We start from the raw sequence: 23,885 nt of genomic DNA on the forward strand, positions 1-23,885 counted from the left end.
TTAAATATCCTTGGACTTTGTCTCTTATTAGAATAGTTACTGGTGAACCCTGTAACTAGTCTGGTGTTTTATCAGCTGGGCACAGATTCTTTTGTGCACTGGAATGTATTTAAAGGGGTAGCGCTATCCTCTCGGGCCCCCGTTGTCTTGATCCCTGCCTAGTGGAGTTCTGGCTGAGTTATCACGAGTTATCCAAAACCTTGTAAGTTCAACTGATTTGTTTATTAATAAAATTCCTAGTTTTACTTAACCTTTCTGGTTGGCTGTGTGATCCTGCACTTGCTTGTGAAGATACAGCGTGAGACACATGGACTGGTGGAGAACGTACAAACTCCTTACAGACATTTGCAGAGTCTCAAATTGTCTCTGTCGTAATCCTAAATTTGCACTAATGAGCAGGTGTACCTAATAAAGTGACCACTGAGTGTAAAATCAGATGATAGTGACCAATATGACGAGTTGGGAAATGTTGGTAAATGAAATGTGTGAAACAAGATCTTATCTTCCTCTCCCAGAGAAGATTCATAATGAGATTGATGATGTGATTGGTTCTCATCGAAGACCTGCAGTTGAGGATCGAGTGAAGATGCCGTACACTGACGCGGTCATCCACGAGGTCCAGCGATATATCGACATCGCTCCCATGAGCCTTCCACACATGGCAACAAGTGATGTGAACTTCCGAGGATATTTGATACCCAAGGTCAGAATCAAGATCAATGTAATGAATGTTTTATTTGTATTATTTGAAATAACATCAAACCAAAAATTAAATAATCACATGTCAGCTATTCTGTACTTCAGAAGGTACAGTGTCCTTAACTTGCTTGTTGCTGAGGAGGAATGGTGGTGGTTGTCCATCCTGTCCGATGATGACAGGAGACCTGTGTGGGAGAGTTTGTAAAGTGGACAAGCTGTTGCACTGGGGCAGTTCCTCTCTATCAATCTCAGAAGTCTGGCTCCAGTGATATGAACAAATGGCACAAACTGGGGTCTTCTGTGGTTGCAGCGGATGACCATGACATCTTCTGTGCCTTGTCATGCTCTTCATTCATCAAGGAATGTTACAGTATCACCTTCATGGGCATTGGATCTCACTATAGATCTGATCTGCCCCAGTCCACTGGAGCTAACTTCACATACTAAGACAGGTCTGTCTCTCTCACTGGGATATAAGGCGGCTGGCTACCCTTGCCTGCTTTAGCCAGCCTGTTGAAGTGGTGTACCAGGGTGTGGCTGCTGTCACATGAGGACAGTTACTTGGAGCCACAGCAGAGTGCAGAGTGTCCAGTAGGGGCCCAAAGTGAATGAGCTGCCCCGGAATGGACACGACAAATTCCATCACTGGAGCTGCTACCCCTCCCTGGACATCCCATACACTCCAGGAGGTGAAATAATCTTCAGTACATTGGGGTATACAGTGAATGGTAGGGCTTTGAAATATTAATATGTAGTTCACTGAAAAACGTAAGAAATTGGAGCGGAGTTAGGCCATTTGGCTGATTTATTAACCCTGTCAGCAACATTCTACTGACCTCCCCTGCCACCCCCTCCATAATCGCTGACACCTTGATTAATCAACAACCTGTCGACCTCCACTTTAAATGTACCCAATGACTTAGCTCCATAGCCACCTGTGGGGATGCGATCCAGATTCCCCACCCTCTGGCTAAAGAAATTCCTCCTCATCTCTGTTCTAAAGTGACATCCTTGTATTCTGAGACTGTGCCCTCTAGCCCTAATCCTCTCCATGTCCACTCTATCTAGGCCAGGGGTTCCCAACCATTTTTTATGCCATGGACTCCTACCATTAACCAAAGGGTCCGTAGACCCCAGGGTGGGAACCCCTGATCTCAGTCTTTCAGTATTCATTAGGTTTCAATGAAGTCCCCTCTTATTTCTTCCTCATCTCTGTTCTAAAGTGATGATCTTTTATTCTGAGGCCATGCTCTCAGCTCTTCTTCTGCCGGTCTCTTAAAGTTAAATAAATCTCTCCCAAAAGACAATTGGCAGGTCTTTTTTTTAACTAAATTCCTAAATTGTGGAATTGAATACTTAGACTATAGTGATGTAGACTCAGTTGATATTTTTAAATGCCAGCTCAAAACCTATTTATTTAACCTTGCTTTTAACAAACATCTTTTTGTCTTTTATTTTTATATTTAATTTTATTTGCATGTTGAAAGGCATTGACAGAGTGGATGTGGAGAGGATGTTCCCTATTGTGGGGGAGTCTAGGACCAGAGGACACAGCCTCAGTCAGAATAGAGGACGTCTATTTTCAATGGAGATGAGGAGAACTTTCTTTAGCTGTGGAGGCCAAGTCACTGGGTATATTTAAGGCAGAGGCAGATATGTTCTTGATTGGTCAGGGCATGAAGGGATATGGGATAGAGGCCGGACATTGGACCTGTGAGGGAAAATGGATCAGCCATGATGGAATGGCAGAGCAGACTCGATGGGCCAAATTGCCTAATTCTGCTCCTATATATTATGGTCTCCACTTTAACCCATTGTAAAGCACTCTGAGCTACATCGCCTGTATGAAAAATGCTCTATAAATAACAATATAATATAATAATACAGGATAAACAAACAATCACAACTTACTTAATAGATTTAGCCATTCTAAAAGCACATAACATACAGAAAAACACAGAATTAAAGGAGTAAATTGAAGACAATGGAACATGAATGGAGTGCACATGATCCCAATAGCAATATAATCTTATAACAATTACAGCACAGAAACAGGCCATCTCAGCCCTTCTAGGCTGTGCCAAATGGTTACTCTCACCTCGTCCCACTGACCTGTACTCAGCCCATAACCCTCCATTCCTTTCCTGTCCATATACCTATCCATTTTTACTTTAAATGACAATACCGAACCTGCCTCTACCACTTATACTGGAAGCTCGTTCCACACAGTTACCACTCTCTGAGTAAAGAAATTCGCCCTCGTGTTACCCCTAAACTACTGCCCCCTAACTCTCAACTCATGTTCCCTTGTTTGAATCTCCCCCACTCTCAATGGAAAAAGCCTATCCATGTCAACTCTATCTCTCCCCCTCATAATTTTACATACATCTATCAAGTCCCCCCTCAACCTTCTACGCTCCAAAGAATAAAGACCTAATTTGTTCAACTTTTCTCTGTAACTTAGGTGCAGAAACCCAGGTAACATTCTAGTAAATCTTCTCTGTACTTTCTCTATTTTGTTGACATCTTCTCTATAATTCGGTGACCAGAACTGTACACAATACTCCAATTTCGGCCTTACCAATGCCTTGTACAATTTTAACATTATATCCCAACTCAATGCTCAATGCTCTGATTTATAAAGGCCAGCATACCAAAAGCTTTCTTCACCACCCTATCCACATGAGATTCCACCTTCAGGGAAGAATGCACCATTATTCCTAGATCACTCTGTTCTACTGTATTCCTCAATGCCCTGCCATTTACTATGTATGTCCTATTTTGATTATTCTTATAAAAATGTAACACCTCACACTTATCAGCATTAAACTCCATCTACCATCTTTCAGCCCACTCTTTAACTGGCCTAAATATCTCTGCAAGCTTTGGAAAACCTACTTCATTCTCCACAACGCCACCTATCTTAGTATCATCCGCATACTTACTAATCCAATTTACCATCTCATCATCTAGAACATTAATGTATATGACAAACAACATTGGACCCAGTACAGATCCCTGAGGCATATAAGGATTTGAAATGGAATCAGAATCATGTCACCGGCCTCCAACCTGACAAACAGTTATCTACCACTACTCTTTGGCATCTCCCCTTCAGCCACTGTTGAATCCACTTTACTACTTGAATATTAATACCTAGTGATTGAACCTTCCTAACTAACCTTCCACATGGAACCTTGTCAAAGACCTTACTTAAGTCCATATAGACAACCTCCACTGCTTTACCCTTGTCAACTTTCCTAGTATCCTCTTCAAAAAATTCAATAAGGTTTGTCAAACATGACCCTCCACGCACAAATCCATGTTGACTGTTCCTAATCAGACCCTGTCTATCCAGAGAATTATATATACCATCTCTAAGAATCCTTTCTATTAATTTACCCACCACTGACATCAAACTTACAGGCCTATAATTGCTAGGTTTACTCTTAGAACCCTTTTTAAACAATGGAACAACATGAGCAATACGCCAATCCTCCTGCACCATCCCCGTTTCTAATGACATCTGAAATATTTCTGTCAGAGCCCCTGCTATTTCTACACTAACTTCCCTCAAGGTCCTAGGGAATATCCTGTCAGGACCCGGAGATTTATCCACTTTTATATTCCTTAAAAGCGCCAGTACTTCCTCCTGTTTAATCATCATAGTTTCCATAACTTCCCTACTTGTTTCCCTTACCTTACACAATTCAATATCCTTCTCCTTAGTGAACACCAAAAAAAAGAAATTGTACAAAATCTCCCCCATCTCTTTTGGCTCCACACATAGCTGTCCACTCTGATTCTCTAAGGGACCAATTTTATCCCTCACTATCCTTTTGCTATTAATATAACTGTAGAAACCCCTTGGACTTATTTTCACCTTACTTGCCAAAGCAACCTTGTATCTTCTTTTAGCCTTTCTAATTTTTCTTAAGATTCTTTTTACATTATTTATATTCCTCGAGCACCTCATTTATTCCATGCTGCCTATATTTATTGTAGATCTCTCTCCTTTTCCGAACCAAGTTTCCAATATCCCTTGAAAACCATGGCTCTCTCAAACTTTTAACTTTTCCTTTCAAGCTAACAGGAACATAAAGATTCTGTACCCTCAAAATTTCACCTTTAAATGACCTCCATTTCTCTATTACATCCTTCCCATAAAACAAATTGTCCCAATCCACTCCTTCTAAATCCTTTCACATCTCCTTTCACCAATCAAAAATCTCAACCCTGGGTCCAGTCCTATCCTTCTCCATAGTTATATCTACAGCTGGTATCATCCCAGTCACTACACAATAGCATTAAACAATTAGTCCTACACAGCAATATTCATGTAAATCTCCACAAAGCCACAATGCTAAACACCACCTGAATAGTTCTGAAAGCTCCTAAAAATTAAGAAATGAGTGTGCTTGTCTATGCCTGTATGTCAGGCGTTACCAGCTTGAGCTGAGCAAAAAAAAATTAAAACAATAGCAATAATATTATTATATTAATATTATATTATATCAATAATATTATTAATAATCCAACAAAATCAGGGTTCAGACCACAAATGTGGAAATGTTAGAGATCTAGAAGATTATAAGGCTACTAGGAAGGAGCTTAAGAAGGAAATTAGGAGAGTCAGAAGGGGCCATGAGAAGGCCTTAGTGGGCAGAATTAAGGAAAACCCCAAGGCAGAATTTCAGATGGTGACGAAAGGGCATACAGGAGCGAGATATACCCATTAGTGGAGTGGTGTCACAGCAACAACCTTGCACTCAGAGAGCTGATTGTGGACCTCAGGAAGGGTAAGACAAGGGAACACAAACCAGTGCTCAGTGTGATCAGAAATGGAGACATTGAGCAATTTGGGTGTCAATATCTCTGAGGACCAGACCTGGAAGCAACATATTGATGCAGCTATAAAGGCAGCAAGACAGCAGCTATATTTCATTAGGGTTTTGAAGAGATTTGGTTTGTCAACTAAAACGCTCTAAATAGCATTGGAACAGACAAGTTAGAAAACCGTTTAATTGGAGTAAGGGGAATTATGAGGCTATCAGGCAGGAAATTGGAGGCTTAAATTGAAAACAGATGTTCTCAGGGAAAAGTACGGAAGAAATGTGGCAAATATTCAGGGGATATTTATGTAGAGTTCCATATAGATACGTTCCAATGAGATAGGGAAGTTATGGTAGGGTACAGGAACCATGGTGTACAAAGGCTGTAATAAATCTAGTCAAGAAGAAAAGCTTACAAGAGGTTCAGAGAGCTAGGTAATGTTAGAAATCTAGAAGATTATAAGGCTACTAGGAAGGAACTTAAGAAGGAAATTAGGAGAGCCAGAAGGGGCCATAAGAAGGCCTTGGCCGGCAGAATTAAGGAAAACCCCAAGGCATTCTACAAATATGTGAAGAGCAAGAGTATAAGACATGAAAGAATAGGACCTATCAAGTGTGACAATGGGAAAGTGTATATGGAACTGGGGGAAATAGCAGAGGTACTTAGTGAATACTTTGCTTCAGTATTCACTATGGAAAAGGATCTTAGTGATAGTAGTGATGACTTACAGTGGACTGAAAAGCTTGAGCATATAGAGAGAGGATGTGCTGGAGCTTTTGGAAAGCATCAAGTTGGATAAGTCACCGGAATTAGACTAAATGTACCCTAGGCTAATGTAGGAGGTGAGGGCGGAGAACACTGAGCCTCTGGCAATGATCTTTGCATCATCAATGAAGACGGGAGAGGTTACGGAGTATTGGAGGGTTGCGGATGTTGTTCCTTTATTTAAGAAAGGGAGTAGAGATAGCCCAGGAAATTATAGACCAGTGAGTCTTAACTCAGCGGTTGGTAAATTGATGGAGAAGATCCTGAGAGGCAGGATTTATGAACATTTGTAAAGGCATAATATGATTAGGAGTAGTCAGTATGGCTTTGTAAAGGGCAGGTCGTGCCTTACGAGCCTGATTGAATTTTTTGAGGATGTGACTAAACACAGATGAAGGAAGAACAGTAGATGTAGTGTATATGGATTTCAGCAAGGCATTTGATAAGGTACCCTATGCAAAGTTTACTGAGAAAGTAAGGAGGAATGGGATCCAAGGAGACATTGCTTTGTGGATCCAGAACTGGCTTGTCCACAGAAGGCAAAGTGTGGTTGTAGACGGGTATGTACTGGATGGAGGTCGGTCACCAATGGAGTGCCTCAGAGATCTGTTCTGGGACCCTTACTCTTCATGATTTTTACAAATGACCTGGATGAGGAAATGGAGGGATGGTTTAGTAAGTTTGCTGATGACGCAAAGGTTGGAGGTGTTGTGGATAGCGTGGAAGGCTGTCAGAGGTTACAGCGGGGCATTGACAGAATGCAAAACTGGGCTGAGAAGTGGCAGATGGAGTTCAACCCAGATAAGTGTGAAGTGGTTCATTTTGTTTGGTCAAATATGATGGCAGAATATAGTGTTAATTGTAAGACTCTTGGCAGTGTGGAGGATCAGAGGGATCTTGGGGTCCAAGTTCACAGGACGCTCAAAGCAGCTGCACAGGTTGACTTTGTGGTTAAGAAGGCGTATGGTGTATTGGCCTTCATCAATCGTGGAATTGAAGTTAGGAGCCGAGAGGTAATATTGCAGCTATATAGGACCCTGGTCAGACCCCACTTGGAGTACTCAGTTCTGGTCACCTTACTATCGGAAGGATGTGGAAGCCATAGAAAGGGTGCAGAGGAGATTTACAAGGATGTTGCCTGGATTGGGGAGTATGCTTTATGAGAATAGGTTGAGTGAACTCGGCCTTTTCTCCTTGAAGCAAAGGAGGATGAGAGGTGACCTGATACAGGTGTACAAGATGATGAGAGGCATTGATCATGTGGATAGTCAGAGGCTTTTCCCCAGGGCTGAAATGGTTGCCACAAGAGGACACAGGTTTAAGGTGCTGGGGAGAAGGTGCAGAGGAGATGTCAAGGGTAAGTTTTTTACTTAGAGTGGTGAGTGTGTGGAATGCGCTGCCAGCAACTGTGGTAGAGGCGGATACGATAGGGTCTTTTAAGAGGCTTTTAGATAAGTACAAGGAGTTTAGTAAAGTAGAGGGCTAGAGGTATGCCTGGTAATTTCTAAGGTAGGGACATGTTTGCCACAACTTTGTGGGCTGAAGGGCCTGTATGTGCTGTAGGTTTTCTATATTTATATGCTCGATGTTTCTAATGTATTACATTCTGTGCTCCAAGGATCAATTCCACATCAGCCACTGCAGTACATCGTTCCTGGGATGTATAATGTCATTAGTCATTCTTTTAATGTGTTGAGATAATTGTTGCTTTGTGCATCTGAGATAAGTTTTGATCATAACCATATCTGAACTTGCTTCTGTGTTTAGGGTATGCTTGTGATCCCCGTTCTTTCGTCTGTTCTGAAAGACAACAGCCTCTGGGATTCACCAGAATCATTTAAAGCAAGCCATTTCCTTGATGAAAATGGATGTTTCAAAAAGAATGAAAATTTTGTGGCATTCTCATCAGGTATACATATACACTTATTCATTTTATTGCCTTTTCTCTCTGCCCACTTGCAAGAGGACACAACCTTGTCATAGTGTTTGGAGGCTTGTATGCCTCAATGACCCAGAGATCTATATTGGAAGGAGTACGGGCTTTATGCATTGGCTCTGGGTAGGGTCACCCATGTCAAACAGATTAAAGGGCAGAGGCCAGACCAACAGCAGTCCACCAGTCATCCAGGTTCCGGGGTTCAGCTCAGGGCGAACAACTCTGACTGGTGATGAAAACTGATAGGCAATTGAATGGCGGAGCAGACTTGATGGGCCAATTAGCCTAATACTGCTTCTATGTCTTAAGGTCTTATGTTCTAAAACAGAAATAGCCATGAAGAATTCTTCTACATCTGAGTGCATCAGTATTCCTGAGTCTTCACCAGGGAATTGCCTGACAGCAGTGAAAACTGAGCCACTGACATGATGAAGGAAGGCCTGAAGACCATCAGATCCATTATGATCGTAAATACCAACGGTGTAACAGGCTGCTGCAGTTCTCCACCCAAGGAAAGGCTGATCGCAGAATAAGTCAAAGTTCAAAGCAACTTTAACTATTGAAGTGTATATCTATATATATATGTCACAATTCTTTGCTGAAACCCAAAATGATCCCAATCGTCAGACTTGCTGCTTTCTGTTGACCTTCCTAAACTGAGGTGCTGACTCTGGGCACGTTACACTAACTGGAGTCAGACAGAGCTAAACATCAAAGTGTGCATGAGGAGAATCCTTTATACTGAAGCAGGAGTAGATTGTTCACTTCCGCACACACGAAATTCACACAGTGAGGATTACCCAATGTTGTGACTGTGAATTAAGTTACAAGAGAGACATTGAAGTCTTTACACTTCAAAGCAAGTAGCAGGTCATTATACTGGAGGCACTCTTAGAATAGGCCTCTAAAAAAGTACATCACAGTTTTATACCCTTAAAATCAATGGTAACTCAATACAGTTTCAATGTTTACAATAACATTGTTTACTTCAGTACATTGGGTTGGCAATGCTTCACTTAGGGCGGAATGGTAGTGGTCAGCACAATAATTTCCAGTACCAGTGGCTTAGATTCAATTCCCGCTGCTGTCTGTAAGGCGTTTGTATATTCTCCACATGATGGTGTGTGTTTCCTCTGGGTGCTCCTGTTTCCTCCCACAGTCCAAAGGCTTACTGCTTAGTAGGTTAATTGGTCATTGTAAATGGTCCTGTGATTAGGCTGGGATCAAATTGGGGGATTGCTGGGTGAAGCAGCTTGTAGGGCTGAAAGGGTCTATTCGTGTAGTATCTCAATCAAACAATAAATCAATATTATTTTTAAACACCTAAGTCTTAACACCAACACTCCAGACCACAGATTGAATACTAATCACCATTGCTTCTCAGTTGCATTCATCCATATACAAGTATGTCAGGTGAACGGGGTGTTTCCCGGATTAAAATCAACTCCAGTCTACAGTTCCTGGAAGACCATTGTTTTGTGCTGAATTTTAAATTCAATCTACAATACATATTCAGATCTAAAGGCTGGATGCTGTTGAAATTAATATTTTCTATATTCCATATCTCTAGAATACACCCAGTGTGTAAGGATTTTTGAGCTTTCCAATTTAATTTAAGAAATATCACATAAATAAGTTCGTAGTTTCTCAAAGGTGTATTCCATGATGAATCACGTTCAAAGTAAATTTTATGATCAAAGCATATACATATCACCATTTACAACCCTGAAATTCATTTACTTAGTGGCATAGATAATAAATGTATAGAATTATAACCATAACAGAATCAATGAAAGACTGCCTAACTCAGATGTTGAACAAAACTGCTTGTTCAACAAGCTCTGCAAATACAAAATAAATTAAATTTAATAAAAATAAATAAATAAGCATTAAATTTTCAGAGCATGAGATGAAGAGTCCTTGAAAGTGAATCCATTGGTTGTGGGAACATTTCAATGATGGGGCAAGTGAAGTTTTCCCCTTTGGTTCAAGAGCCTGATGGCTGAGGGGTAATAACAGTTCCTGAATCTTATGGTATGAGTCTAGAGGCTCTTGTAACTTCATCCTGATGGCAGCAGCAAGCAGAGAGCATGATCTCAGTGGTGGGTGTCCCTGATGATGAAACAAGGGCAGAATATATTGGTTATTGATTACTGTGCTAGTAGCCGGTGATCTAGGTTATTGATTCAGAATTTGAGTTTGGATCCAACCATGAGAGCAGCAGAATTTAAATTTCAGTAATTCAATAAAGTGGAAATTAAAGAGTTAGTTCAATAATGCCAGCTTTGAAGTGACTAAAAAAATGAACTGGTTGATGAATTTGGGCGCCACAGTAGCATAGCATTTTGCACAACATCATTACAGACTGGGTGTTCTAAGGTTCAGAGTTCCATTCTGGTGCCGTTTTGTAAGGAGTCTCTGTACATCCTCCCAGTGGAATGCACGGGTTTTCCCCTGGTGCTCTGATTTCCTCTCATTGTCCAAAGTTATACCAGGTAGGTTAATTGGTAATTGTAAATATTCCCATAATTGGGGCAAGGTTAATTGGGGTTGTCACAGGTTGCTGCTCCATATCACTAAATAGATAAATAAATGCCCTTTTTAGTGTGAGAAAAGACATCTTGGTAGGGTCTAAATGTGATACTGACACAGCTAGTAAGCTATTTAGTTCGAGGGCAATCAGAAATAAGCTATGTATGCATTTAAAAAATAGGCCTAACCTGGGCACAAAAGCAGCTCGTAAGAAGGCAAGACAACAGCTATATTTCATTAGGAGTTTAAGGAAATTTTGTCTGGCACCAAAAATATTGTCAAATTTCTACAGTTTCTACTGTGGAGAGCATTCTAACTGGCTGCATCACCATCTAGTATAGGAGGTTGCTACTGTACAGGATCAATGTAAGCTGCTGAGAGTTGTAAACTCAAGTCAGCTTAATCATGGTCACTCGCTTCCATAGTATCCAGGATATCTTCAAGGAACAATGTCTCAGAAACATGGTGTCCATCATTAAGGACTCCATCACCCTGGTCATGCCTTCTGCTCATTGCTACTACTAGGAAGGAAGTACAGAAGCCTGAAGGTGCACCCTCAATGTTCTAGGAACAGCTTCTTCACCTCTGCCATCCGGTTTTTCAATGGACATTGAATACATGAACACAACCACAATATTTTTTAATTTATTATTTTTTCACTACTTAACACTTATTGTAATTAATGTATTTTTCTCTATCGTTATTGTACTGCTGCTGCAAAGACGACAAACTTCACAACATATGCCAGTAAAATTAAATCTGATTCTGAAGAAACAAAATACTGAAGGAATTCCTCCGGTGTTTATTTCTTACTCCAGATTCCAACAACGAGTATCTCTTACATCAATAAAAAGTCATTTGGGAACAGTGATTGTAATATCCAAAAAGTTTTACATTCAGGTTTGTAAAGAATAATACAAAACAAATCATAAATTAGAGAGCTTAAGGTAAAGGAACCCATAGGAGTCTGTGATCATAATATGATAGAATTCACCCTGCAATTTGAGGAGAAGCTAAAATGATATGTACCCATATGTACCCGAAGAGTGGGCTGAACGATGGCAGATGGAGTTTAATGCTGATAAATGTGAGGCGCTACATTTTGGTAGGAATAATCCAAATAGGACATACATGGTAAATGGTAGGGCATTGAAGAATGCAGTAGGAATAATAGTGCATAGTTCCCTGAAAGTGGAATTTCATGTGGATAGGGTGGTGAAGAAAGCTTTTGGTATGCTGGCCTTTATAAATCAGAGCATTCAGTATAGGAGTTGGGATGTAATGTTAAAATTGTACAAGGCATTGGTAAGGCCGAATTTGGAGTGTTGTGTACAGTTCTGGTCACCGAATTATAGGAAAGATGTCAACAAAATAGAGAGAGTACAGAGAAGATTTACTAGAATGTTACCTGGGTTTCAGCACCTAAGTTACAGAGAAAGGTTGAACAAGTTAGGCCTTTATTCTTTGGAGCATAGAAGGTTGAGGGGGGACTTGATAGAGGTATTTAAAATTATAAGCAGGATAGATAGAGTTGATGTGGATAGGCTTTTTCCATTGAGAGTGGGGAGATTCATACAAGAGGACATGAGTTGAGAGTTAGGGCAAAAGTTTAGGGGTAACATGAGGGGAAATTTCTTTACTCAGAGAATGGTAGCTGTGTGGAATGAGCTTCCAGTAGAAGTGGTAGAGGCCGGTTCGATATTGTCCCATTAAAAAAAAAAATTGGATAGGTATATGGACAGGAAAGGAATGGAGGGTTAAGGGCTGAGTGCCGGTCAGTGGGACTAGGTGAGAGTAAGTGTTCGGCACGGACTAGAAGGGCCGAGATGGTCTGTTTCCATGTTGTAATTGTTATATGGTTATTACAGTGGAGTAAATGGAATTACAGAGGCATGAGAGAGGGGCTGGCCAAAATGACTTGTAAAGAACACTGGCAGGGATGACAGCAGAACAGCGATGGCTGTAATTTCTGGGGCAATTCAGAAGGCATAGAATATGTACATCCTGAAGAGGAAGAAGTATTCTAAAGACAGAATGATACAACCATGGCTGACAAGAGAAGCCAAAGCCAATATTATAGCCAAAGATAGGGCATATAATAAAACAAAAATTACTGGGAAGTTAGAGGATTGGAAAACTTTTAAAAACCAACAGAAGTCAACCAAAATGTCATAAAGAAGAAAATTGAATATGAAGGTAAACTAGCCAATAATCTTAAAGAGGATACCAAAGGTTTCTTCTGATATATAAAGTGTATATGACAGATGAGATTAGATATCAAACTGGTGGAAAATGATGCTGGAGAGCAGGTAATGGGGGACAGGGAAATGGCCGATGAACTGAATAAGTACTTTGCACCAGTCTTCACTGTGGATATTGCTGGCAGTATGGTGGAAGTTCCAGGTGTCAGGGGTCATGGAGTATAAGTTACCATTACTAGAAAGTAGGTTCTTGAGAAACTGAAAGGTATGGCGGTAGGTAAATCACCTGGACCAGATAGTATACTCCTCAGGGTTCTGAAAGAGGCATCTGAAGAGATTGTGGAGGTATTAGGAATGATCTTCCAAGAATCAATGGTTCTGGAGGAATGAAAGAAGTATAAATGTCACTCAACTCTTTGAGAAGTGAGAGGCAGAAGAAAGGAAACTATAGACCAATTAATATGACCTCAGTGGTTGGGAAGATGTTGGAGTCAATTGTCAAGGAAGTGGTTTTGGGGACTTGGAGACACATGATAGAATGGTTTCCTTAATGGAAAATCTTGCCTGACTAATCTGTTGGAATTCTTTGAAGAAATGACAAGTAGGATAGATAAAGGAGAATCGGTGGATGTTGTGTACTCAGATCTTCAGAAGGCCTTTAAGAAGGTGCCGCACGTGAGGCCGCTTAACAAGAGCCCGTTGTATTACAGTAAAGATTGTAGCATGGACAGAGCATTGGCTGATTGGCAGGAGGCAAAGAGTGAGAATAAAGGAGGCCTTTTCTGGTTGGCTGTTGGTGATTAGTGTGTTCCACTGGGTTCCATTTTGTGTCTGCTTCTTTTCATGTTTATGTTTTATGTTAATGACTTGGGTGATGGAATTGATGGTTTTGTGGCCAAGTTTGTGGATGATATGAAGGTGGAGGGACAGGTAGTTTTGATGAAGTAGAGAGGCTACAGAAGTACTTTGACAGATTAGGAGAATGGTCAAATAAGTGACAGATGGAATACAGTGTCGGATAGTGTGTGGTCCTGCATGTTGGTAAAATAAATAAATATATAAACAACAAAGAGAAAAATCAAATATTTGAGCTACAAAGGGAATTGGGAGTCTTTGTGCAGGATTCCCTAAAGGCTAATTTTCTGGTTGAGTCAGTGGTGAAGGAGGCAAATGCAATGTTTGCATTCATTTGAAGCAACTAGAATAGAAAAGGATGTAATCTTGAGACTTTGTAAAGCACTGGTGAGGCCTCACTTGGAGTATTGTGAGCAGTTTTGAACCCATCATCTGAGAAAGAGAAAGTATGTGCTGAAATTGGAGAGTGTTCAATTGAGGTTCATGAAAATAATTCCAGGATTGAAAGGCTTGTCATATGAGGACTGTTTGATGGCTCTGGGCCTCTACTCACTGGAATTCAGAAGACTGAGAAGTGACCTAATTAAAACCAATCGAACGTTGAAAGGTCTCAACAGAATGGATGTGCAGAGGATGTTTCCGTGGTCGGGGAGTCTAAAACTAGAGGACATAGCCTCCAAATGGAGGGACATCCTTTTAGAATGGAAATGAGGAATTCCTTTAGCAGAGGGCAGTGAATCTGTGGAATTCATTGCCAGAGGCAGCTGTGGAGGCTGAATCATTGGGTATATTTAGAGCAGAGGTGCATAGGTTCCTGATTAGTCAGGGCATGAAGGGAAACAGGAAGAAGGCAGGAGATTGGGGCTGGGAGGGATCAGCCATGATGAGATGGCACGGAGTACTTGATGGGCCAAATAGCCTAATTCTGCACCTATATCTTATGGTCTAACTCAGAATTTTTTTAACCTTATTCATGAGATAATGATGTCACTGGTATATGTATTATCCATCTCTAATCTTACTGTAAACAAAGGAACAGGAAAAAGGTCTCCAATTATGAAATATATGTTAAGTAATTATGTGCTGAGTGCTGTAACTAACCTTTTACAAATTTTTCTTCAAGAACATCTCTGTACTTTTGCAGGCAAAAGAATGTGCCTGGGAGAATCTTTGGCTCGCACGGAACTCTTCCTTTTTTTGACCACTCTCCTGCAGAACTTTGTCTTCAAGCCTGTCATCGATCACAAGGATATCGACATCTCACCAGATGCAACTGGAATTCTGGTTGTACCCCATGTGTATGAATTCTATGCTGTCCCTCGCTAAATCACCTTGAATTTTAGTAGTTGATGATAAAAATTATTTAGGTACTTCTCTATCTTTAACATCACAAAATTTGGTTATTTTCCATTTACTCATTTGCACTGTCGTCCACCATGCCAGTCCATGGCCACCTCATGTCAAAGTGAGACCATCCTCAGGTTGGAGCAACAGCTTATATTCCAACTGAGTAGCCTCCAACCTGACGGCATCTCCTTTTGCTAAAAAAAAGTCCCCTTTTCCTCTTCTTCTATTCTATTCCTCACACTCGCTTCTTAACTCTTCTCACCTATCTTATCACCTCCTCTTCCCCTTTCTACCATGGTCCACTCTCCTTTCCTATCAGATTCCTTCCTACCCACCCGGCTTCGCCTATCAATTTTGAGCTATCGTTCTTCCGCACCCCCTCTTCACATTCTGACATCTTCCCTCTTCCGTTCCAGACCTGAAGGAGGGCCGCAGTCTGAAATGACGACTGTTTATTCATTTCCACGTTGATCACATTTCCTATGTGACATGTTGATTTCCTCTGGCATTTTGTATCCATTGATTTGGATTTCAAGCATCTACAGAATCTCTCATGTTTATTATTATCCACAACTAGTGCCTTTTTGACAGTGATTATTAGTTATAAATATAGTCAACAAAAATATACAAACATTTTGGGTGGATGGGGCTCATCAGCTGTGGTTGACAACTCATCTGGGAGAAGAAAAGCACGACCTCAAACCCCTGCTGCCTTGCAGCTATACCCACTCATGGGGAATCCTTCATGAGCAAACATCCACCCCCCCACCCCAAATCCAGTGCTGGAGTCCACAGGCAGTCCTATGTTACTACTGGAAGCAGAATTCACATGTTTTAACCCTTTGGTTCAATTCCTCTGTTGCCTCTGCATCCTCTGTAGCTGGAAGTCAAGTCGTCATTACTTCAGAGAAGAGTGGGATTCTTTGTCACACACCCAGTGAGTGCAGCTCTAATACTGAAGAGGTTTGACCCCCATCTTTAGAAGACTATTTGGCTTGCAGCTCAGCTGAATATCTGGGTGCTTGAAGCCAGAGAATATGTGCAGAAGTAGAGAGAGGATAGGCCACTAAGTTTGGGAACCTGGGTGCATGTGGTGGTGAAACAGACCATAAGATGAAGGAGCAGAATTAGGCCTTTTGGCCTGTTAAGTCTGCTCCACTATTTCACCATGGCCCATCCATTTCCCCCTCGGCTGCTCAACATATGTCAGTTCACTTGGCGACAGAGCCGGTGAAGCAGCACACACAAGTGTCCCAGAGTCAGCAATCCCAGACTGAGTGTTGAAATGGCTCTGGTCAGTAAACAGAGGTTGACATCCTCAGGAACATTAATGTGTAGCACAACAGCATAATGCTATTACTGCACCAGTGACCTGCTTCATTTCCCACTGCTGTCTGCAGGGAGTTTGGACATTCTCCCTGTCGTCACATGACTTTCCTCCAGGTACTCTGGTTTCCTCCCACAAACCAAAGACATACAGGTTAGGCTTCGTGAGGTGTGGGTGTTAGCTCATCCACTGATTGCTATGGTCATTGAGGCAAACAACATATTTCACTCTGCTTCGATGTAAATGTGGCAAAAAAAAATCAAATCTTTAATCCGCCAATGTGGCCCCGATTTGGGGAATCTATATTATATTAAACAAATCTTATATGTTGTATCAGTTATTCAGAAATCAAAGGATATGTTGAAACCACTGGGTTATTATAAAAATCTCACATTGTGATCATCATACTGTTGATTATCTGTATATTGAATTTGTGGTTATAATATTCTTTATTAAATATTCTTTAAATACATTTCACACTCAAAAAGATCATACGTTTCTATTTGGTCACACAGAAATAACATCAATTTAGTATCAGAGTGTATACAGTATACAACCTGAAATTCTTACTCTTCACAGACATCCACAAAACAGAAAAACGCAAAGAATGAATGACAGAAAACATTAGAACCCCAAAGCCTCCCTCCCCCTAACAAGCAGCAGCAAAATCATCAACCCTCCCCTTCCCCCCACTTGCCCCAGCAAAGGCATCAACCCACCCCCCCCACCACCACCACCACGCAAGCATCAGCAAATCTTGCAGAGACCATCATCGACAGTCCATCAAAACTACCGTCCATTCCAACACTTCAGCATCTCAGACATGGTGATGGTAAACCAGGTTAAATTTTAATAAAGTCGAGACTTGTATTTACTGATTACACTAAATAAATAAAAGCTAACTTGTCAATATTCATGACCACAAGCATTAATTTATATTACAGTCAGTACATATGATAAGCAATTTCTTACACTAATTTATTAAACCATGCCAGACTAGTTGGTGTGTATTTCAGGACAGCCTATTGTACACAGTAACATTGCTTACTGACTGACTGCCCATTACACCGCCAGCATTTAGAGCAGCAATGAAGCTCCTCCATCTCCGGTGGTGTTCGGGGCTTCCTTCATCATGTCAGTCACTCCCCGTCCCTGTGGTTTCCACTAGTGTCAGTCACGAAAGCCCTGGTGGAGACTTGGGTATTCTGTCACACTCACATGCAGAGGGATTCTTCATGCTGTTTCCATAACAATTTTGTTTGACCAGTCAGGGTTGTTCACCCTGAGCTGAACTCCCTGAACCTGGAGTACTGGTGGACCACTCTGAATCTGGCCTCTATTCTTTGACATGGGTGACCCTACCAACAGCCAAATCATAAAGCCCTGAGTCCAGCCAACATAGCTCTCCGGGTCATCGAGGCACGCAAGCCTCAAACCACAACAAGGTCGTGGCCCTCTTCGAGGAGAGTAATATTTAAGGACCGGGTATTTAAATTTATCCTGTAATCTGTAAAACTCAGAAGACTATGACGATATAACAGGCAAGGTATATGCATGTGTAATGGTAGCATTTGTGGTGAGCACAACACTATTACCTCGCTAGCGATCTGGGTTCAATTCCTGACACTGCAAGCAGTTTGTACGTTCTCCCCATGACTGCGTGGGTTTCCTCCAGGTGCTCCAGTTTCCACTCACAATCCAGATATATGGGTTAGTAGGTTAATTGGTCACGTGTGAATAATTGGGTGGCACGGCCTTGTTGGGCTGGAAGGGCCTATTATTAAGCTGTATCTCTAAATAAATAAATGTGTGGAATTTACTTACATATTTCCTGAGGTTGAATGTCGGTCTGGCAGACCAGCGAGAATAAAGGCTGGTGGCCCCCACCCTAAGGTAAAAGTAGAGAAGATGGGGGTGAGTAGGTAGGGATGCCTCACTTGGCACAATCTCCTCAGGAAGTGAGGTATTACTGTTCCTTCTTATTTAAGGAGGTGATACAGAGGGACGAGGTGTTCTGTTTATTCTGATTGTTGATAGTCGTTTCCAACATGATTGATTAGTTTAGAAACTGCAGCTGCTTTTCCCATTGATTAGATGCCTGGTGTTGAATTTCAAATATCCCAGGCATATATACTAGAGAACACGTGTGGTAGGTTCGAGCTCTCTTTTGTTTAAGGCAAGTGGTGTACATGGCCACTGGGAAGGTATGCTCTGAGCACACTGTTAACTAAGTATGTTTGTAGAATATTCAGCTTTGTAGTGTCTGTAACTTGGGGTACATGAATGTGTGGTCAAATGTTTACTGTTCACGAATAAATGATTAATCTACTCATTTGAAGCCAGTGTTTTCTGTCTCATTTGCTGGATCCACGAACCTGATTCTACATTACATTTGGTGCTGTGAGCAGGATATGGCCTCTTGAGCAGAAATCCATTTCTTTAAGAAGTTATTTAAAGGAATGGACCTTTGTTTGAGAGAATCGGACTCCCTGATTGAACAGATACAAGAGCAGGCTTTGGAAGTCTCGCTAATCTACTGGTGGGTTACGGGATGCCCGTACATTGGTCAGTTCAGTTACATTTCGCTGGGGTTGAAATGGGACAACATATACTTAAATCCATACTTAAATCACTGGGATTTCCCAGGAGAAAGGATAGCTGGCGGGATACTTTCTGGCTGTTTGCAGCAATTTTAGGACATCAATATAAAATGACAGCAAGTCACAGGAATGAATTGGAAAATCTCAGTCAATGCTGTATTATTCTGAGAGAATCACCATTGATGGCTCAGAGCAGGGTCACAAAGTTAGAGGATATGAATATAAAGATATCTTGTCAGCCAATGAAACTACAGCTCTTGGGTGCTGCATGCCAGGCTGGTTGGCAGCCTGACCCTGTAAGGTTTGAGCCATGATGAAGTGGGGTGATGATCCTGCTACTGGGCTGGGGAACGGGGATGTCTGGCTGGATGATGAAAATGAGAAGGAGAGAGTAGAGTGAATCCTTCAATTTAATCCTCAAAATGATCATCCTGTACCTTATGTGTAAGGTGGAAGAAGCCAGAATAAGAAGGTGGTGAAAGAGGAGGGACAGGAGGCAAAGCTGGCAGGTAATAGGTGAGAGCAGGTGAGGGGGAAGGTAAATGGGATGGTGAGAAGCTGGGAAGGGATGGCTGGAAGAGGTAAAGGGCTGAAAAGAAAAGGAATTTAATAGAAGAGGACAGTGAACAATGGGAGAAAGGGAAGGAGGAGGGGAAAGCAGAGCCAGGTGATGAAAGGTCTTGGCCCAAAATATTGACTGTTTATTCATCTCCATCGATGCTGCCTGACCTGCTATGTTCCTCCAGCATCTTGTGTACATTGTTCTGAATTTGCTCCCTGTTAGAAAACAGTCTATGCCTTTATCCTTCTACCAAAGTGCATGATTATACACTTCCCTACAGTATATTCCAGCTAGAAAAAAGAAGTACAACATGGCAGGTGATACCTCACCCCCCTCCCCCTCTCCCGGTTTTACTTATCACCTAGTAGTTCCTCCTTCCTTCTCCTCACTTTCTTTCTTTTTCAATCTTTTTATTAATGTCAACATCTTGAGATAACAAAAATTGATACATAATTATTGGGATTACAAAATTAAAATGAACATAAAAGGATACATAAACAATAAGTACAATAAAGTTGTCTCCCAAAATCATACATGATATGAATATAATATGAACAAGACAAAAAAAAAACAAACTAGGTATATCAATATGAAAAAAAAAGAAGAAAAAAATTACCCCAGAAAACAAGAATTAATCTAATAAACTAACCACTAACTAAAAAAAAGAAAAAAAAACCCACATGGGCTGTTTATAATATCTAAGAAAAGACAAGGACTCATCAGTGTCATCAACTCCGATCCTCTCTACATATATAAAATCAGAAACAGAAAAAATAGGATTGGAAAAAGGTCAAATTACATCATATGAAAATATTGAATAAATGGCTTCCAAGTCTTTTCAAATTTAATAGAAGGGTCATATATGACACTTCCAATTTTTCCCAAATTTAAACATAACATAGTTTTAGAAAACCAATGAAATGTGGTAGGAGGATTAATCTCTTTCCAATTCAAAAAAATAGATCTTTTAGCCATTAATGTAAGAAATGCAATCATCTGACAAGCAGGAGATAAATGAAGTGACTCCATCATTGGTAAACCAAAAATTGCAGTAATAGGATGAGGTTGTAGATCAATACTCAATACCGTAGAAATAACATCAAAAATGTCTTTCCAATATTTTTTCAAAGGCAGACATGACCAAAACATATGAGTTAGAGAGGCTGTCTCAGAATGACATCTGTCACATGTAGGATTTATATGGGAATAAAAATGAGCTAATTTATCCTTGGACATATGAGTCCTGTGCTCATAAACTGTATCAAACTGTATAAATTGTTTAGAACATATAGAGGATGAATTAACTAGTTGAAGAATTTTATCCCATTTCTCAATAGGAATAGTAAACTCAAGTTCCCTTTCCCAATCATTCTTAATTTTATAAAAAGCCTCTGCACCTATTTTCATAATTATATTGTTAACATTTGATATTACAGCTTTCTGAAAAGGATTTAGTTCTAGCATCCAAAATACCCATAGAATCTAGATTTGGAAAGGTAGGAAGTACAGTGTTTAAAAAGTTCCTAATCTGTAAATATAAAAAAAATTAAATCTGGGCAAATTATATAATTGTTCAAAAGACATGAAACAATTATCCAAAAACAAATCAGAAAATCATAGTATACCTTTAGTCTTCCAAGCTAATAGGCTTGGTCCGTAATACAGGGATGAAAAAAGAAATAGGATAGAATAGGAATTGCTAAAACAAATTGATTCAACCCAAAAAATTTCCGAAATTGAAACTATATATATAGAGTGTGTTTAACTATCGGATTGTCAATTTGTTTATGCAATTAGAAAGAGCAAAGGGAAGAGAAGTCCCTAAAATAGAACCCAATGAAAATCCTTGTACAGATTTAGTTTCCAAATTTACCCAATGGGGGCTAAGAGATAAATACAAATCCCATAACCAACATTTCAAATATTAGATATTAATTGCCCAATAATAAAATCTAAATTTTGGCAATGCCAATCACCACTAGGCACTCATGGAATGAATACTGTTTTGGATTCGCTCCATTACCTTTACTTTTTTAACCTATGATCACACTTATTTAACCTATTTTTACCTACACTAGAAGATTTTTATTACTTTTTTGGATTTATCTTTGAGTTTGTACTGTGAATTTTGAAGAAATTATTACAGAAATGGCTTTAAGATCTAAAGGGTGAGATACTGGGAAAGATTCCAATGGTAATGGAAAGAAAAAAAAGCCTGAACCCAAACGTACTGAATTGACTTACGATACATTATTGGAGATTTTAAATGAAAAATTTGAAGAACGACGACAAACTTTTAAAGAAGGTTTAAAGTCCTTCCAGGACTCTCTGGATAAGATTGGTCATGAAGTAAAAGAGCATCAAACTTAAATCACAACTCTGCAAGAGGACGCTCAGAAGCGAGACTTGAAAATTGAGAATTTGGAACAGAAATGATCTTCGGCGATTAAACAGCTGGAAACACTTAAAGCCAAGAGTATCGATTTTGAAAATCGATCTGGAAGACCAAACTTATGCATACATGGTCTTCCTGAAGGCATCGAACAAGGGGATCCCTCAAAGTATTTCGCTCAACTTTTAAAGGATGTGTTCCCTTCTGAATTCCCAAAGAACCCTCTATTACTGGATTGTGCCCATAGAGTTATGCACTGATCACCAACTTCTTTACCTAAACCACCAGCAGTAATTGTTCGATTTAACTATGTGCACGTTAAAGAGCATCTTATTCACTTTCTTACTCTGACTTCTCCCCTTCCTTTCCAGTCCTAATGAAGAGTCTCGCCCAGAAACTTCGACCGTTTATTCATTTTCATGGATGCTGCCTGACCTCTTGAGTTCCTCTTGTGTGTGCATTGCTCCGGATTTCCAGCATCTGCAGAATCTCGTCTTTATTATTTTCTGCTCCTGGTTGCTTCATTTGTTGTATGTGGATATTGAGTCAGAATCACAACAGATCTAGTCTGAACCGATTTTTAATGGAAAAAGTCGGCAGCACTTGTATTTTGGTGTACATAAGAAGAGTCCAGGGAGGACGGATGGCAAAGGAGGCAAATAAATTGCGCAGAAGCTGGGGGCCTCAACTGACTTTAAGGAAAACCCTCTCTTATTTTCTCCTCCCCAGTAGTATGGTGGTTTTTGAAACTTCTGGCACTTAACAAATATTTTGGGTACATAGAGTATAGAAAAATAGAGGGTTATTGGTAACCCGAGGTAATTTCTAAAGTACGGACATGTTCGGCACAGCATTGTGGGCTGAAGGGCCTGTAATGTGCTGTAGGTTTTCTATGTTTCTCTATGTTTCTATGACAAATAGTCAGAGACACTCTTGTAGTCCTCATTAAAACGACAAGTTTTGAGTTGCAAAACGTCAGGGTTGCCACCTTGTCTGTGATAACGTCCTCTGACACAGGTCTGATTCCATGTAGATACTTCAAGTATATGCTATCTTTCAGCACCGGGAGGCTACATGGCTCAAGCAGCAGAGATAAAAAGTAGCGATTCTCTTCGATTTGAGGTGCAGCAATCTGGAAAAGGTAGGGCATGAATTATTTAAAATCCAGTTCAAAACAAATGCACTTATTTCCCCAAGTACTACATAAGAAATAGATAATTGAACATCACTGCCATCTTACACCTCAACTTTACTGTAGGAGCCATGTATCTATTTTCTGTCTATAATTTGTGTTGCATGTTTATTACGGTAACTTGTTACCTGGGTATAGAAAAGCAAAGAGTATAGTTACATGTTCACCCTTTGTCGTCGTCAGTTTTAGTTTTGTTAGAGCCGGGGTGAGCCACAGGATGTTATATTTTTGTCGACAACTAAGGTCGCTTAGTTACACTAATTGGGATGTTATTGAAACAATAACTAGATTGTTAAAGTTCAAACTGAATTTTATTATCAAAATACCTATTTGTCACCATATACAACTGTGGATTTGTCTTGAACCTATTAAACAATTTTACAACCTTCTTGGCTACAGAATTCCCAAAAGTCACTACCCTCTGGGTGGTGAAATTTATCCTCATCTCAGTCCAGTGGAATCACTGTAGCACATCGAATAGTACAGCACAGGGACAGGCCATTTGGACATCAGTGTTGTGACAAACCAAATTTGGTCCTCAAATTTATCGAAGCAAATCAAGTTAATCCATGTCCAGCCTACACTGTGTCTATATCCCTCCACCTCCCTTACATCCATGTGCCTAGCCAACCCACCCACCCACT

At 40.4% G+C, this 23,885-nt stretch overlaps 1 protein-coding gene across 1 annotated transcript in view; it reads left to right on the forward strand.

Moving 5' to 3' along the window:
* Window positions 1-18,833, forward strand: part of LOC132402267 (cytochrome P450 2C23-like) — a 69,541-nt gene extending 50,708 nt beyond the window's left edge. Inside the window, exons 7-9 of the mRNA XM_059985084.1 lie at window positions 516-703; window positions 8,065-8,206; window positions 14,966-18,833. Coding sequence (XP_059841067.1) covers window positions 516-703; window positions 8,065-8,206; window positions 14,966-15,147 — 512 coding nt within the window. The 3' untranslated portion in view covers window positions 15,148-18,833. The remainder of the gene's footprint in view (window positions 1-515; window positions 704-8,064; window positions 8,207-14,965) is intronic.
* Window positions 18,834-23,885: the final 5,052 nt, after the last annotated feature.

The sequence above is a fragment of the Hypanus sabinus genome, chromosome 11, assembly GCF_030144855.1.
Source record: "Hypanus sabinus isolate sHypSab1 chromosome 11, sHypSab1.hap1, whole genome shotgun sequence".
NCBI lineage: Eukaryota > Metazoa > Chordata > Chondrichthyes > Myliobatiformes > Dasyatidae > Hypanus > Hypanus sabinus.